Source organism: Sturnira hondurensis, unplaced genomic scaffold (genome assembly GCF_014824575.4).
Source record: "Sturnira hondurensis isolate 20B ecotype Veracruz unplaced genomic scaffold, ASM1482457v3 Scaffold0004136, whole genome shotgun sequence".
NCBI classification, from domain to species: Eukaryota; Metazoa; Chordata; class Mammalia; order Chiroptera; family Phyllostomidae; genus Sturnira; species Sturnira hondurensis.
Window position 1 is genome coordinate 55,806,237 of NW_028076767.1, and position 18,109 is coordinate 55,824,345.

The following is an 18,109-nucleotide window of genomic DNA, read 5'->3' on the forward strand; positions in this document are numbered from 1 at the left end:
TAAATGTATACTTTTATGTGTTTTTGAATGATGAAATCATATTAAAAAGTGACTTTATTTTTACATTTTAAATTTGTCAAGTGTTAAAGAAACTTTAAATTTTAAGTAGAAAGGGAGTGCTGTGCTCTAACTAGGTTATCATACATTGCGAGAGAAAAATAACAACCTCCTAAAGAGATACTTGGCTGAATCTGTTGCCGCCTCTGGAAAAGGCGAAGATCAGTGAGTGTTAGGTGTTAAAAACGCACCAGTACCAAATCAAGGTGACTTTTCATAATCTGATGAAATAATTGAGGCAGTAATTTTATAAAGGGATTCAACGGTTTTTAATGCCATGATTGAGTATCACCTGAGATCATTTGTATTAGGCCTTCTCCTTTGAGACAGCAAGCCGGACAGGGTCTGAGCTCTGCAGGTAGGCTTGCCACGCAGCTTCCTCTTTGCTGGAGAAGACTTGTTCTTACCAAGCTTGGTGGTGTGGTTGCTACACCTGGACCATTTCTGGGGCACTGTTAAATCATTTGGTGGCGGCAGATACAGGCCTGGAGCGGCCCGCACTGCTGCCTTTCTCATCACCGGGCCTGCCCTCAAGTGTACTTTCTGGTATGAGAATGAGAGAAGGACCCTTGGTTAGCTTCCTTTTGCCTACCTGTTTAAATTGTGGTTCAGAAAAACTGGGAAAAGAGAAGACGTTTCATTTTAAAAAGTAGAGAATTACAGGTGTGGTGTTATTTTGTTGTTAAAAATGTACTTAGAAGTTTAGTTAATATTTTGAGGAAAATAAAACAGTTTATTGAGTTAGGAGCAAGAAAATACAAGGCTGAATCCTGACAAAGCTTTAGCAAAGCACGATTCTAAAATAGATTTTCAGAACTTTGTTCCTTAGAGCAACTAACATAACTAATCACCGTGGGCAATACTGGGAATATCTTGGTTAAATTACTGTTTAAATAGTCTCTATAATTTTGGAAGAGCACTGGGAGTGTATGCTGAAGTAGCCTTCTCAGCCCGACCATGTTAGATAATAGTATGGCACAGTAGAAGGCCACAGAGCACTATTTAAAATAAACTGTTATTATTGGCCTGCGTACTTCCTCACGTAAGCAATAGGATCATTTATGATTCAGCAAAGCACATCCTACTAAACAGCTCCCCTATGTTGAAAAGAAGCCTTGGGGTGCCAGAGTTGAAGCAGATGTTTGTTTGTCTTTGGTTGGTTTCCTCCCTTCTTAAGGTTTTGAACTAGGTTAGAGTGAGGATTATACACTCGGTTGGCCAAAAAGTCCATTTCATTTTTTTCTGGACGTGGCTCTGGTAGCGCTTAGGTGTCTTTAACTTCATTCTTTAGATTGTGCTGTTAGATTGTATTGTTAAAAAAACATTGAAATTGGTGAACTTTTGCACAGCTATTTTAATATTGAAGATGGAAGAAGCTATGCATCTTTTTTGGTGTATAATGCTTTACTATTTTGAGAAAGGTAAAAAGATAAGTGAAACACAAAAAAGATTTGTACAGCATGTGGAGAAGGTGCTGTGAATGATCGAATGTGTCAAAAGTGCTTTGCGAAGTTTCTTGGTACTATTGACATTTTGTCCAAATAATTCTTTGCTGTGGGGCTGTCTTACGCATTGGAAGATGTTTGGCAGCACCTCTGGCCTCTACCCACTAGAAGCCAATAGAGGGAGACAGCCAACATACTCAAAATACCCCAATCAACAAGTTTTTGGTGAAAATGACAAGTTTTTATTTAAAAATTAAAATGTTCATTAAAAAACATCTGTAACAGACTTTTTGGCCAACTGAATATTATGGAAAAAATGACATAATAGTTTAATTTTCTGAATTTTTCTCTGGAAAAATTGAATGAATAAAGAGAAAAAAAGAACATCAGATAAATGCTTTGGGAGATGTGAGAGTACTTCATCTGCACTCAATTTCTGGTTGATTATCCATTTTGTGGTTTTTAAGGATTGTAAATTTGTTCCTTTGGTTGTTCAGCTTTTGGTAATTTTACTGATGAGCTGTACTTCACAGTGGCACTCTCAGTTTTAAAAAAATTAGATGAAATTCAAACAAGTGAGCATGTTGCATTAACAGGCCAGCTAAAATGTTTGGGAAAGGACGAACATTGAGGAAGTTCCCCTCACTGTTCCTCCAGTGATGTTACCATCATGGGCCCAGTGGTTATCACGGACAAGCCGTTTCTGATGCAGAAAGACCTCTGCTTCTTAGTTGCTTTCTTCTTTCCCTAAGAAGTGGAAATTTATGACTGCACTATTTGGTCATCTTTTTCACAATATGTTCTTTTTTAGAAGTAGATTCAGGGCATGGTTTTATGTTTTCAATGAAAGTTGTAGTTTTTCTATCATGTGTGGCTACTTCACATGAAAACGTGACATGCAGGTGTTAATTTGGTGGCCCCGTTGTTCTACACTCTGCTTGAGTGTACTGGTTTGGTGACTCACATGGCCAGCTGTGCCTTGTTAATACAGGCGACATTAGACTCGTCTGTTTCTTATTCCTAATTTGTTTTTCCACATTAGAGTCCCTTAGTTGGCATGTCAGCCAGAGTAGATCCTTTGCTAGATACTGACAATTGGCGTAGAATGTGGCCAGTTATGCCTAGCCCTTGGACTTGAAGTTCCTTGCTCTTCTTTTGCTCCATTGTTCTCTGTTCTACTGTTTTCCCTGTGCCCTATCTACTTCCTGGACTTTCTAATTTGCATCTTCAACTTTGTTCACCCAGCTTCTTTATATATTTAATTCTAAAACTGTGGGTGCATGAGAGGACCACTTATCCCCCGGGGAAAACCTCTTCTGTACTAGGAAAAGGGCGAGCTTCTGGTTTGCCTCAAAACCGGTGCTTCCAGTGGTGGGGCTGGTCACGCACACTAAGGGGATGTGCATCCAGGGTTGCTGCCTCTGCATGAGTTAGAGCAACATGCATGCTCATACTCTTCACTGAGAGCTGTTTATCAATAGTTTTTTTTTTCTCCTTGTCTTGAAACACAGGATTTATTGGATCATTCGTGTACGTCGGGAAGCGGCTCTGGTCTTCCTTTTCTGGTACAGAGAACAGTGGCTCGCCAGATCACACTGTTGGAGTGTGTCGGTAATTCTTTTTTCTTTCCTTTGGGGGTTCCATGCAGTGTTAGTCTTGGCTCTAGGAGTAGGGTGGCACTTGGAAAGAAGTCTGTGTGTTGTTTCCTGTTGCTGGTTACACATTGGGAGATGCAGGGTGGCCATGTGGTGTGGCTCCGTCTCTGTTCTCCGTGACTTGTGTTGGAGCACCTGAACTTGCGTAAGTCCTTGTCAGAGGAATCTGTCACTAGTTAGTAGAGAGAATGCTCAGTCAAGAGTTCTCAGTTTTCAGTTGCAAGTACACCCTTGGGGATGATGGGAATGTTTAACATTTGAATTAATATGGCTGCTCCTGGTTGTAGGTATTGAATGATATGAGGTAAGTAGGTTTGTGGACCATAAACTTGCTTATCGCAATTCTCTAATCCCTCTCATTCTTCTCCTGCCTTTAAAAATAATAAAATAAATTTACCAAAGCTACCTTTATAACTGCTTTATTTAAACAAGAGCTATGTATACGTATTTCTCTATGGCCACTCACATTTTTTCCATATAGAAACATTTATACATAGATGTCATCATAGCGTGTATCTAATTCATGCCCCTTTTTTCAGTTTTAAGCTCACACACTTTTCCCTGTATTTGTACACATCATAAATATTTTTAAAGAGAGTAATACTTGTCTACTGAATGTTAATTTTTCTTTAACATTACTACTTGAGAAATATTTTGTACACATTGCTTCTTTCTTTTGAATCCCCAGAATGAATTCCCAGGAATTAGGGTGTGTGGGTCAAAATTTCTGACATGTAAATGGCTTGTTTTTGTATGGCCGATTGCCGCCTAGAGAGATGGTGCCTAATGCTTTTATTTTAAAGTCCCAGTTTTTGTTAGGTTTACTTTTCTCTGGGGGCTGTTTGCTAGCCGCATGATAGTTTTCATTATTTTCTCTTTAAGGCACCATGCAGGGATGGCCACAGTGGCCATAATGGGTTGGCATCTTCTCTGCGGTCTCCTCCTAATTCTCTGGGTTTCTTTGGGCGGGACTTGGCAGCTTTGGGGTAGGTGGCTTCCTCCACCACGTGGCTGCTGTGCTCTGGCTTCTCTTCCTGTTTCCATGGAAGAGAAGGAAACCCAGGAATGGAAAGGGGGTGGAGACAGGTAGTAAGAGTGGCAAGTGTCCCTTTCAGGCACACAGGCGGCCACGAAGCCTGTTGCCCATACCCTAGGTCTGCAGCTACTGCGACTGTGTGTGAACACAGCTTCACGCTGCTTCTCCNATGGCCACAGTGGCCATAATGGGTTGGCATCTTCTCTGCGGTCTCCTCCTAATTCTCTGGGTTTCTTTGGGCGGGACTTGGCAGCTTTGGGGTAGGTGGCTTCCTCCACCACGTGGCTGCTGTGCTCTGGCTTCTCTTCCTGTTTCCATGGAAGAGAAGGAAACCCAGGAATGGAAAGGGGGTGGAGAGAGGTAGTAAGAGTGGCAAGTGTCCCTTTCAGGCGCACAGGCGGCCACGAAGCCTGTTGCCCATACCCTAGGTCTGCAGCTACTGCGACTGTGTCTGAACACAGCTTCACGCTGCTTCTCCACAGCGGAGAAGATAAAAAATGGAAGAGTCCCAAAATGTGCTCATTGCATACAACCAGGGTTGTCCTTTTGTACTGCGTAACATCACTTAACATCCTATTTGATTATGAACCAGGGATTCTGGGTAGTGGTGTGAAGCAGTGAAGGGAGACGGGTGCCTGTTGCACTTCCCCCATCCTCCTGTCCACGGCCACTCACCATTCCCAGAGCTGCAGGTCTCAAGATCTGTCCTTGAAGATGGACCTCAGAGTCCAGGGCGACGTAATGTTGCACCTTTAAAAATACATACTGTTTCTGGTTGTATAGATATTCTTCAGTATTTTTTGAAATAATGTATATTCAGTTATAGCACTTTGTTGGTTTAACGCTAAAGACTTAAAAAAAGCAATGCCTTTTTAGTAGCTTATACTGTTCATGTATTACAGCCTTAAATAAAAATGTATGTGATGAATTGCTTGCGAATAGTACATTTTCATTTTTAGTTAAAAAATAATACATGTTGGACTAGATCAATCTTTTCCAGGCAATGATCAGTGAACCCCCAAATTTCAGAGGCTTTAGAGATCCATTTTGTGGGGCTCCATGGCCAGGACTTCTGGGCAGCTCTGGTTCTGTTTTTAGGGAATCTTCCTAAGGAGCATTTGCAAAAAGCATTTGACAGTGTAAAAAGCATTTGAAAACCATTGAAGTAGGTTTCTATTTTAATTCTACCTACTTATCCTGACATCCATCTCTGTTTTCTTATATTTACAAAAAAAGGCCTGTAAGGGAACTTTATAGTAATGTCCACAATTTCTCTGGGGAATTTTTTTCTCTTTCCTAATGAGACTATTCAGACAAAGGGCAGCAACTAAAGATACAGAAGGGGAACGGAGAGGAGAAAAGATCAGCCCACTGTATTTTAGCAGCTGATTTTGTAGCGTCTTCGCATCAGCCTTCCTTCTTGAACTACAAATGCTGGGCTGTTGTTGCTTTATTCATTGACTTAATTAATTGACAAGATTAAACTTAATACTGCCCTAAATGAACACTGTTTGTGGGACCTGACAGTGGCTCACAAAGACCACTTACCCCATTTGACATCCTTTAGAATTAGTTATTGGTATTTAACAGGGACGTTCTTTATCATCAGGAAATCTAGACGGAGTGGTTTTGATTAGGTTTCAGGTGAGTCACCCGGACAGACATGCTCTCTCTCTCTCCGTGTTTGGGTTCTCGGTGGCTTCGTTTTTCAGCAGAGAGCTGCATTTCTGTCTGTGCAGGTGGTGCCACAGCTGCTTATTACCGGCCGTGGTTTCCAGCAGCCACTTGCCCCACTGCACCGCAAGCTGTGCCCGTGGCTGCAGGGCTGTCTTGGTGCCGCTTGTCTTTCTCCTTGATTATACCCTGTGTTGATCCACAGAGTCTTGTGGTAATTACCTCCTCCTCCCAGCCTCCCTGCTCACCCCTACCTATAATTAAGGAACATGGCAGAGGGGGCATGGAGTTGACAAGCCGAGCGTGGAGTTGCTGCTGCGGAAGGGGGCGTGCGCCCGGCAGAATCATCACAGCTGGTCACCGTATTCCGGAGAACGTCTTCTCCAGTTGGTCCTTCCAGTGTCGTCCACGTGTGGCATGGCAGGGGCTGTCTAACGAGCAAATACCCATGACCAATGTCAGAAATCAGAACTGTTCTGGGATTATGGGCTTAAGACTTTGCAAATCCTCTTTTGAACTATATCCACCACCAAGAAATCCTTTAGGGATGGCAGTGGCTGCTTGTCCATCTCCTTCACAGCATTGTTTTGGGTGTGCTCGTGTGCGATTTTCTTTTTAATCCTTCAGAACACACATTTCAAACTTAACCGTCTCCGTTATGAAAAATACAAATGCGTATGGAAATTCACAAATTTGAAATCTCAGAAAATGCCTGTTGATCTTGTATGAAGGGAAAGAATGAAATAAGCTATTCAGTTTAGCCACATACACTTTTTCAGCCCAACACTGAAATCTAATAATCTCTACCATTTTTAAGTTTTACTAACTTTCATGTGCTTTAAAAAACCGTGTGTGTTTTATGCCTTTTTATAGAGGACTTTAAATGTAAAACTTTGTCATCTGTGGCTAATTGTACAGGGCAAATGCTGACGGTGTTTAATTTATCACAACGGGGTGGTCGGGAGGGGCAGGATGTACCTTCACAGATATAAATACCAAAAGGTTGTGGTATTTATATCTCAATCAAACTGAGTTTTCCCAGGAAACAGTGGGAGGGGTTAAGAGTCGTGGGCATGAACTTCATTGGCTACCTCTTCTGTCCTGTCCAACGTCTCCTCTGTGCTGCTTTCCACAGGGAAGGGCAGGTATGGTGAGGTGTGGAGGGGCAGCTGGCAGGGGGAGAATGTTGCTGTGAAGATCTTCTCCTCCCGGGATGAGAAGTCGTGGTTCAGGGAAACAGAATTGTACAACACCGTGATGCTGAGGCACGAAAATATTTTAGGTGAGTACAAGGATAACTAACTCCCCTCATTAATTTTAGCTAGAAAGAACTAATTTGCCCGCTGTGGCCCCCTCTGATTTGGTGTATGTGGATTTGCCAGTCTCTCCTGAAAAGCGATAACAGGGATCTTGAGCATTTCTATACTCTTTAATTTTTTTAAACACTAATTTCTTGTTTAAATCTGCACAGAGGCTAAGTTGGACGGTTTACTTGTTGATGAAAAGGAAGTTGTGATCATTCATTCCTTTCCTGCAGGTCGCAATTTAAACAACACAAATTTGCCCCATATTGTTCACTTCCAGGCTCCATCGGTTGTTCTACTCATCCCACACCCTTTTTGAATATTTATTACTTGAATCAAACTAAGAAAGATCTTTGGACGATTTCCTAGATTTTCATAGCTCCCAGGGACATCGTAATTAAATGCACATTCCCTCAACCTAGGCATGGTTTTGAAAGCCCAGATTTACAGAGGGATTTAGCATACATTTTAATTTGGAAACTAAAAGCTTAAAAACATTTGTGAAATATGTGAAGAGCTCATTGAAATACGGCTGTGGAAGTATAAAGGGTGAGGGTATTCCTTGTGTCCCTTGGCTTACATGTTTTTGAAAAGTTTTTGTACATGTGTTTATACTAATAAACCTATGATGAATGCTGCCTGGAGTGGTTTTTGTTGGTGGATATAAAGTTCGTATAGAATCTGACCTGTATAAGATAGTGTTGGCCACTTCATGGCTATTGGATTAGGTTTGGCACACAGAAAGCTGTTGCCAGGATTTATTTCTGTTCCTGCAAATTTCTGTCAGTGATGGACAGCATGTGTAACAGTGGTCCTGTTGCCTGTGGTATTGTAGCTATGAAAACGTTGTAGCACAACCCATGTCTCATATTTTTGTGGTGACGCTGAGGTAAACAAGCCTACTGTGTTGCCATTTGTGTTAAAAGTATAGCGCATACTATTACGCACAGTAGGTAATACTTGATAATGAGGATTTACTGTACTTTCATCATTATTTTAGAGTGTACTTTTTCTATATTTATAAAAAGTTCACCGTAAAACAGTATGCTGGGTTATGTAAGCAGCAACCTCGTATTTCTTGTGACTACAGTGTCTGTTGATTACATCATTTCTTTTTTGTGCTTGATTTATTGTCACGTTTTTCTATAAATTTAGTGTGGCCTCCGTGTGCAGTGTTTATAAAGTCCACAGTCGTGCACAGCAGAGTTCTAGGCTGTCACACTCACGGTCATTTCACTCACTCCCTGGCTCACCCAGAGGAAATCACAGTGCTGCCAGCTCCTTTCGTGGTAGGCACCCTGGACAGGGGTGCTGTGTTTTATCTCTTACACCACGTTTTTACTGGGCCTGTTCTGTGTTTGGCTGTGTTTAAATACACAAATACTGCTGTGTTATAGTTGGCCATGGCATTCAGTAGAGTAGCGTGCTGTACAGGGTGGTGGCCAAGGAGCAAGAGGCTGTGCTGTGCAGCTGAGGTGTATAGCCCTCCGTGCTATCTAAGTGCATTCTGTGATGTTTGCACAACAATAACATTTCCTAATAAGACATTTCTCAGGATGTATCCCCGTCGTTAAGTGGTGGGTGGCTGTACTGCCAATTTAGTGTTAAACCTGAGTCAAGTTGTCATCAGATAATGGTTTGACAGTTGTCCAAAAGCTTTGCTTCAACAGTGTGGTGGTACGTTCCATCTCAGAAGGGTCTCAGTGTCTGCTGTTGATTTTTCCCCTTCCGCTTCCCCTTGGGACCCTAGCCATCACCTGGTCCTCCTCATTTGGATTGCCATTCTTGGTCTCCCCTTTCCAGTCCATCTCTCTACACTGTTATCTTCCACTGGGGAGCAGAGATGCTTATGCTCATCAAAGATGCTTGCGTCATCAGTCTTTAAGGACTGTCACATTGCTTGCAACAGTTGTGACTTCCGGGCCTGGCGTGCTAGACTTCCTGTTCTGGGGTCCAAGGAGCCTCTGCAGCGTCCTGTACAAATGTACCCACACACAGCCACTGTTGATATCTGCCCTTCCTTGGAATTGCCACGAACATCCATGTCTCTGTGCCTTTGTTCATATTGTTCTTGATTACCCACTACACCTGTCCCACCCTCCAGCCACCCTTTCCTTCATTCAGACATCTCAGTTCCCTTTCAGTCTCTCCCAGGAGAGTTAACTGTGCTTCCCTGCACTCCCCACTCTGTACCTCTGCTGTTACTCTTACCACACAGTGCCTTGTGTTGCGGCCAGATGCCTGTGTGTAACAACAGTAACAGTGGCGATAACAACAATAATGACTAGTTACCATGCAGTAAGCAGTGATTTAGGTGCAGTTTCTTCCTTACTCTTCGTCATAGCTGTAAGAGGGTAGGTACTCTGGTTTCCCAGTTGTAACTGCGGAGGTAACTGAGGTACATGGAGGTTAACATCACCCAGCAGATTGAATAGTAGAGCTGAGAATCACATTGGGCAGTCTCCCTCTAACTACAGTTCTGTACCCCACACTGTAGTTGGCTAGATGGTCATATACAATAGTAGTAGAGTTGCTTCTTAGTCTGGAGTCAGGGTACAAGGTGGAAATTCATCAGCAGTCGGAAATACCCTTCAGTGTCCCAGTTTTTCCTCTGAAACTGGAACAGATTGAAGTTATGTAACAGATACAGCATTGGCTGTATTAGAAGCTGTGAGGTCCAAGAAGTACTTGAACTTTACATGTTAGAATTACGCTTAATGGCAGGTGCACACATGCTAAGAAGCATGGGGGTCCGAGACTTACTGAGGGAAGTGCATATTCGGGCATCCCTGTCATCCTCATAGGTTCACAGGCTCATTGAGCAAAGTGCTCTGGGTATCACTGTGCCGTGGAAATAGTCACTTTATCTGTGCACTTAACTGAAATGACCTGTGATGCCACTCCACTGTGCAGTGCAAGGAGGGCAGGAATTATTTCCATTGTTTTTGCCTTCATGTTCGATACTAAGGACAGCATACTACAGATGGTAGGTGTTCAGTAAATATTTATCAGATTGGATTGAATCGCAGGGGAGTTTGAAATTCACCTTTGCAATATGGCTCATGTGAGAAAAGTTAGGTTTCCTTAGTGTGATCACAGAGGCCAAAACATTGTCTGTTTCTTATCCCCAGTGATCTGCAGAAATTCTGAATTCATGAGCTGTTTCTACCCTTGTCTTAACTACAACCAGTGGATTGATCATACTGTGTAGTATTCTTAATTGAGAAAGCTTGTAAAAACACACAGTGTTTTTTGCTCAACTTCTCTCCCTACATTACCAGTTTTCTGGCTGTAGAGACTTTAAGGCTTCCTGTGATCAATATGCTCCATTAAAAGAGCATATTGTATTTTGAATATCAGATCATGATCCCCCCATTCTTGAGTATTGCTAACTCTAGCCACCAAAATACATAATTAAATTATACACACAAATACATAAATACATGCACATATATAAACGTGCATGCATATAGAATTCTGTGCCCTCATTGTTCATCCTTCTAAATAAACTTGTAAAACTATCTTTCAAATGGACTAGTTTGGACTTCAGCCCTTCCTGTGCTTGGTGTACAGCCAGCGGACGAGTGAGTGACGGGAGGCTCTGTTGTGTCCGGCAGAAGGAGTGGTCTGGAAATTTGGGAACCTGGTGTCTACTCTCGCACTGTGTGACGTTGGGCCGAAGTTGTGTGTTCCTGCACATTCTTTTCTCCATTGCTAAAATCAAAGAGTTTGAGAATTTTACTCCAAAGGCTTATCTTACACTCTTTAAGAAATCGTCAAGTTACAGAAAATTGACCCATTTTAACCATATTCAGTGTGCAGCTCAGTATGACAAGTGTGTTCACATCCATAACCAGTCACCACCCTCCATCTCCAGAACCTTCTCATACTCTTAAAAGGTGCTGCCCAACATGGTAATCAGTGGGAAGTAAAGGAAACTACCCACAAGAGATACAAAGTTGCAAAATCATTGTGGTTTTAATAGAATCCTGGGCTATTTAAAATATAATAACTAACTATTCTTGAACACTTACTATGTGTTAGGCATCATACGAAGTATTTGTATCTAATAACTCTTCTATTGTCACAATAACCTTTATAAAATATATACTGATGCCCTTGCCCTATACATGAGGACACCAAGGTGGAGATTTTACGTGACCTGTGCAAGATGACCCAGCCGGGGAATTGTGGAGACAGTGTGGGAACCCAGTAGTTCAGCTCTGCAGCCAGCACTCAGCCACCATGCCCTCCTGTGTGGGGTCGCAGTCCCCAGCCAGCCGGCGGAGCTGCACAGTGCCTGCTTCCTGGGAGAGTCGCCAGTCGGAGGCTCCCAAGGGGCACGGATTACTGCACTTAAGATTTTGGGGTGGTTTTTATAGCTTTTGAGGAGCCTGGGAGGACGACTTTGGCTGTTTCACAAGAGGCTTTTGCCCTATTCAGTTTCTCTGCCTGTTCTGAGTGCGCCCAGTGGCTGTGCCAGAGTTCCATCTTACAGGCATCTGTTCAGCCTCACAGACAGTAGAGCTGCTTGACTTACAATGCAGATATCTTACAACAAGTGCTTAGCATTTTGAAGAAAATGTAGTAATATGATTCACACCTGAAAATAGTTTTATAAACAGATCTTGCTTATTTAAAAGTTATTTTTCCTGAAGTTATAGAGCAGTTTTCATTACGGCACACATAAACTAATTACTAAAATTCTGCAGCACACCAAAGGACATATATTTTGCCAGACTGACCAAAAATAGATGTAATTTTGATTGATTTACGGAACCAATAATAATCCTAGTAATTATTTACTTTTTTACTCCAAATTGACTTTTAAAAAATCAGGTGCCTGTACTTGTATAAAAGGATTTCTAGTACCAAGAATTAACCAGTCAGATGCAACCGTATTATACGATGGGACCAATAAGATGCAACTCTCTGTTATATGACTATATATTTATGATTTAAGGTGGCATTTACACCAGACAGCTGTTGTTGTGTTGGCTGTTGTTATTTTTTATTTGACAATCTAAGGGAAAAGAGGTCAGTGTCCCCAGCTAGATAGTCAGGTATTGCACGTTTTAAAAAATCCCTGGCCAGTGTGATTGAGTTGGTTGGAGGATCATGCTGCAACCCCAAAGGCTGTGGCTTTGATTCCTGGTCAGTGCACATGCCTAGGTTGTGGGTTTGATTCCTGCCCTCGGTGCATGTAGGGGACAGACAACCACATGATGTTTCTCTTCCTGTCTCTTTTGCGCGAGCTCTCTCTCTCCTTTGCACGCTCTCCCTCTCTCCCTTCCTGTCTCTTTGGAATCAATAAAGACATGCTGAAGTGAGGATTTAAAAAACTGTTATAACTCTTAAATAAGTGAATAAATAAATAAAATTCTTGTGGCACACAGGTTGAAAATTGCTGGTCTAGCCCATAATTGATGGAACAGACAAAAATCCTTTTTTTTAAGACCTAGGGGACTTAGAGAAAATAAAAATTTGTTATTTATTTTTTTAATCAAAGGTTGTACTCCCTCTGGCAGAGAAATCAGTAGAGGCTGTACCAGTATACAGCAATAATCTCATTTCTTTTGAGTGGTGCTTTTATATTTGGGGGTATTTAGTTTTGAGAATGTCATTACAGATTAATATTTGATTTAAAATGACCAAGCAGGAACATTTCCTTGAATAAGAATTATTAACGTTTACATATTTTGATCCACTTATGGCTAGCTAAGAGCTTCGGGAGAAACTGCTTTGTGGAGACAAAGACAGACTAGAGAGTAAGAAACTCAATCTGGCTGGGGGAACTGTCCCAGAGGAAGAGGGAGAGAGAGGTAGGCAGTCAAAGTGTGGACATGTTACTCAGTTCACTTTACAGATGTTTCAGGAATACAAGTGTCAATTTGTCTTCCTTTGAGTAGAAGTCAACCTGTTTGGGGCCAGCGAATGTGTTCTAGAGTCAGACTGTCAGGGGCCGTTACTGACCTTAATGCCAGGGACGTAATCTACCTGCTCCGTGTAGTTGCTGAAGGATTGCATGTGGAATGCTGGGTGCGTTGTTCACACTCAGTACTTGATAGCTGCTTCTGTTGTTGGTGATGCCGAACACACAGAAGGCCTTTCTTTGTTCCCAGAGCTTCCTGTGTGAGGCACGATGTGCCCGAGCAACTGGCACCAAACTTGGTGTTGGTTACAGTTTAATAGCTTTGTGATTCTTGGCATCTCCCATTAGCAACTTCATTATTTCTAAAATGAGTATAATGATATCTACCTTACTGGTCTATTGAGGAAAATCCCCTGAGAAAATATATGTGAAAGTGATGTACATTTTATAAGAAGTATTTAGTATGAGATGGTAAGCCTTACCATCTTTTACTTTACTTGGGAAATGACTTTCCCAAGTCATTTAGTTCTTCAAGCTAGAACTGTGTTTTTAAAAATTTGGTCTTCTATTTATATCTCCTAAACTTTATTAACCATGAAGTTAACATATGTGATATATATTATAATACTATATATATGGTATAAAATATAGTATACAGCTATATATTACATATAATATACATTAAGAGCACAAAAGTACTTTTCTAGCACTGTTCTTCCTATATGGTAATATATGGAAGAATATTTTTTTTTAAGATGTTTTAAATTTATTTATCTTTAGAGAGGAAGGGAAGGAGAGAGGGAGAGAAACATCAATGTATGGTTGCCTTTCGTGCGTCCCCTGCTGGGAACCAGCCTGCAACCCAGGCATGTGCCCTGACTGGGAATCGAACCACGATCGTGTAGTTCGCAGGCCCACGCTCAATCCACTGAGCTACACCAGCCAGGGCTGGAAGAATATTGTTATACAATATATAGAGAGAAGTAAAGCTAGCAAAGTGCTTGTATAGCAAAAAGGACAAGCAGACATATCACATTGTATTCCGTAGGTTAGGAAGTGCCTCTGACTTCTGTAGTTCCTTCAGTTTGCTCAGAAGTCTCCAAAGAATATCTGGAAAAATTTCTTCCTACCTATTTATCTGCATCTGTCAATGTTTCACTTCCCTTTGAGACCACTCGTCACTTCCTGATCGAAGCCTGTTATAACATCTGGTACAATATCTATCTGCCCTTTGCAGATGTATATTACAGTACTTTTCACATTATGTTGTAATTTTTTTCTTTGTATGTGTGTCTTCTTTTCTAGCTAACAAACGCTGTCATCTTGGTTTCTCTGTGTGACAAAGAGCATCACAGATGCTTATTGCATTTCATTAGTTCCTCCCTTTTGATGAATCTGTCAATCATTTAACATAAGCTGACCTTTTATTTTACAACTGAGAAGAGAGACCCCAAAGAGCCTAAATGAGCAGTTGATGTTACACAGCAAATCATAGGCAGAGTGAGGACAAGAACACAGATGTTTAGGTTCCAGGTTCTTTTCTTTTTGAGTAGTTGATGAAGGATCTGTACTGGGAATATCAGTGTAACGAAGGGGTTGGCACTATTGTTATCGGTAAGCACAAAAATATTCCTATTTGAATCTTAATGCCATGTAAAATATTTTTAAAAATGTATTTTACCATGGAAATGAATATGAAATTTTCCTATTCAGTAGCCGTATCCTTTTAAGGAATAGATACTATTGTCTTTCTTTGTTGATGCTTCTGTAAACCCTTCATGGCAGTTGGTTAGTTTAATTATCTTTTGTTATAGAGGGTGCCTACTGCATGGGTTACTGTTTCTGGATACTAAAAGTTTTGTGGAATGATCACATGTCTGTTAATTCTGTTCTTGCTCTCTCCAGGTTTCATTGCTTCAGACATGACGTCAAGACACTCCAGTACCCAGCTGTGGTTAATCACACATTATCATGAAATGGGATCGTTGTATGACTATCTTCAGCTTACTACCCTGGATACAGTTAGCTGCCTGCGAATAGTGCTGTCCATCGCTAGTGGCCTTGCACATTTGCACATAGAGATATTTGGGACCCAAGGGAAACCAGCCATCGCTCACCGAGATTTAAAAAGCAAAAATATCCTGGTTAAGAAGAATGGACAGTGTTGCATAGCAGATTTGGGTAAATTTTTACAAATATTTTTAATCACTATTTTTACTTTGTTGTATTCCCACGTTAACAAGGTTGCCTTCTTTCCCTCCCAACAGTGTTGTTGTGAAAAATTTCAAACATGCAGACAAAAGGCAAGAACTTCACAATGAACAACTGTATCCTAACTGCCCAGATTCTCCCATTAATATTTTATTGTTCTTAAGCTTATCACATATCTATCCCCCATTCATGAATCCTTCTTAATCTCTGATACATTTCAATGTAAATTGCAGGCCAAAGAGCTCTCCCCTCCGAAGACTTCAGCATGTATACCACTATATCATTCACTAGAGTTCATTATTTGTTTTTTTTTATAGGTAAAATTTAAATTTCCTGGGAAATGTACAAATCTTAAGTGTACATTCTCAGAGGCTGACAAACGCTGTAAAATCCAATTTGGTGTTGAGACACAGCCTTTCCCATGACCCTAGACCATCGCCTCATGCTCCTTCAGCCAGACCGTGCCGGCCCGCCCTCCGAGGCGACACTTCTGTTGCATTCTGATTTCACAGCCCTTTACACACAGTAGGCACACATAAGTCGCATATTGAATAGTTAGTCTTAAACATAGTTCTAAAGTTGTTCATCTGTAACCATAGCAGAATTATCAGTCGGGAAAGGGGGAAAAAATCCCCAAACAAATTTACCATTTGTCCTGCTAGGATATGTTATTCTTAGGGTGTTAGGGTAATGCTCAGTGTAGCCTGAATTGCATTATAAACACGATTATTTTTATTTCTAGTGACATTGTATGTAAAGCCATATTCATCCTAGGCCCATGAAATATTGGCTGAATAATTATGCTAATAACTGAGTTGTCATATTGGTTATTCATTTCAGTGGACTGTAGACACTGCTCACTCGACCTGATTGAAAATGGTTTACATCCATATCGTTGTAGTTACTGTTAGACTCTTAAAGGCAGTAGATAGTTACATAAATGACAAACTTGTTTTTGTTTGTTCTTAAACACAAGGCATTTGACATGGCAGGAAAATTGATCTCTTTTGCATTCCTTTAAAGTCTTCTTTCGTGATGAGAAGTCGTTTTACAATGTTTTCCAGGTATGAAAAGAAGACTCTTTAGGCTAGCCCCAAAAGGCACAGCCCTAGTGGTGTCTGTGGGAAGTTTGAGTTGTGCTGTAGAACACGTTTATGGCTGGGCCATGGTTTTCGGAACCAGGGTGACCTGGGTTTCCTAATTGTTTGCCCATATTTCTATGCAGGTGTTTTTCATCCATCTGTCTCCATGTCCTAAGAGCTGGCCTGCTTACACTCCATTGTAGAGGTGGGCGGCTTAGCAAGGGGGGCCCCCTAGTGTTTGACGCTGTGCGCTGTACGGAGAAACTTTCATAGCAGTGTGCTTATGTGCTGTTCACGTACTGAATCAATGACGTCTACCTCACAGGACTCTGAAAAGATTCAGAAATTATTATTATAAACACTTGGGATGTAATAAGTATTTAAATTACAGCTGTTGTTACAATTCAGTGAAGTAGGGAAGATGGACACATTGACATTGGTTTATGAGACCTGATGGGGAGGCAGTGGAACGAGGTTTGCAGGAAGTTCACTTAGTTAACTCTGCAGCTGCATTCCTTTGGATGGACCTGTGCAGAAAGCTGGGTGAAGGGCCCATTATGCAGGGGAGTAAACCCACAGTACAGGACCTAGTGCCCCTGAGACCACCCTTTGTATATAATTTTTACTTCATACCCAGAAATTAAGGTTTGCTTCTTAGAGATCACGCTGTACTAATATTGCAAAATACCAGTATTCTAATACAAATACTAGTTTCCTGTTTATTTTTCTATTATAAAAATACCCGAACATACAGAAAGTTTGAAAGAAAAGTATAATTAACATTCATATCTACAACATCTAGATTTAACAACTGTTTAAAATTTTGCCATATTTTGTTTATCTCTATGACTGTGTATATATATATTTTCTAACTGATTTAAGAGTAAGTTGCAGATATCACATCATTACTCCCAGTACTTCAGAATACATTCCCTAAATACTTTAAAATATGTCTTTTGCATAGTCACAATATATGTCATACTTAAAAGTTGATGATAATTCTTTGATATCATTTAATACTCATTTTCATATTTTCAAGTTTTTTCAAACAAGAAATTCAGCCGTGGTTCACACACTGCATTTGCTTTGTCTTTTCAGTTTGGTTTAATAATTACCTATCACTGGGTAACAAATCACCTCTAAAACTTAGCCACTGGGAGCAATACAGTTAGTGTCTCACGCAGTCCTGCGAGGGAGGACTTGGAATGACTTAGCTCCGGGGTTCTGGCTCAGGGTCTCATGGGGGTAACGGTCAAGCTGTCTGTCAGGGCTGCAGGTATCTGAGGGCTGGATCAGGGCTGGAGGAACGTGCGAGGTGGCTCACTCCAGGGCTGTGATGGGAGGTCTCAGTTCCTCGTTTTGTGGGTCTCCCCACGGGGCTGCTTTAGTGTCCTCATAACGTGGCGAGTGAACTGAGTCAGGGAGCCATAGTGCTTCCTATGTCTTAATTTTGAAGATACACACTCATTTCTGCCCTATTCTGCTTGGTACCCCAGCCCACAAAGTGTGGGGAGTTGAGCTTCACCTCTTACGGGAGGAGTTTCAAAAAATCTGTGGACTTATATTTAAACCAACACAGCTATTATCTCCATGCTCTAGTCAAACTGCACCTTTTCAGTATCCTATGATTTTGACTCTTTGGTACTGGAAATGGTAGAGGGCATGTATGATTTGGGAGATGTTCACAGTGGCCATAGAATTTGGGGGTTGATGAAAAAATAAAGGAAAGGGGAACCAGTCTGATGTAGTGTAATACAGTTGCCAGTATCTTCG

General features: G+C 41.3%; 1 protein-coding gene across 1 annotated transcript in view; it reads left to right on the plus strand.

Annotated features, from left to right (window-relative positions):
• ACVR1 (activin A receptor type 1) overlaps positions 1 to 18,109 on the plus strand; it is a 140,584-nt gene that overhangs the window by 98,018 nt on the left and 24,457 nt on the right. The window contains exons 6-8 of the mRNA XM_037044671.1: positions 3,014 to 3,113; positions 7,003 to 7,149; positions 14,949 to 15,224. Of these exons, the coding sequence (XP_036900566.1) occupies positions 3,014 to 3,113; positions 7,003 to 7,149; positions 14,949 to 15,224 (523 nt within the window). The remainder of the gene's footprint in view (positions 1 to 3,013; positions 3,114 to 7,002; positions 7,150 to 14,948; positions 15,225 to 18,109) is intronic.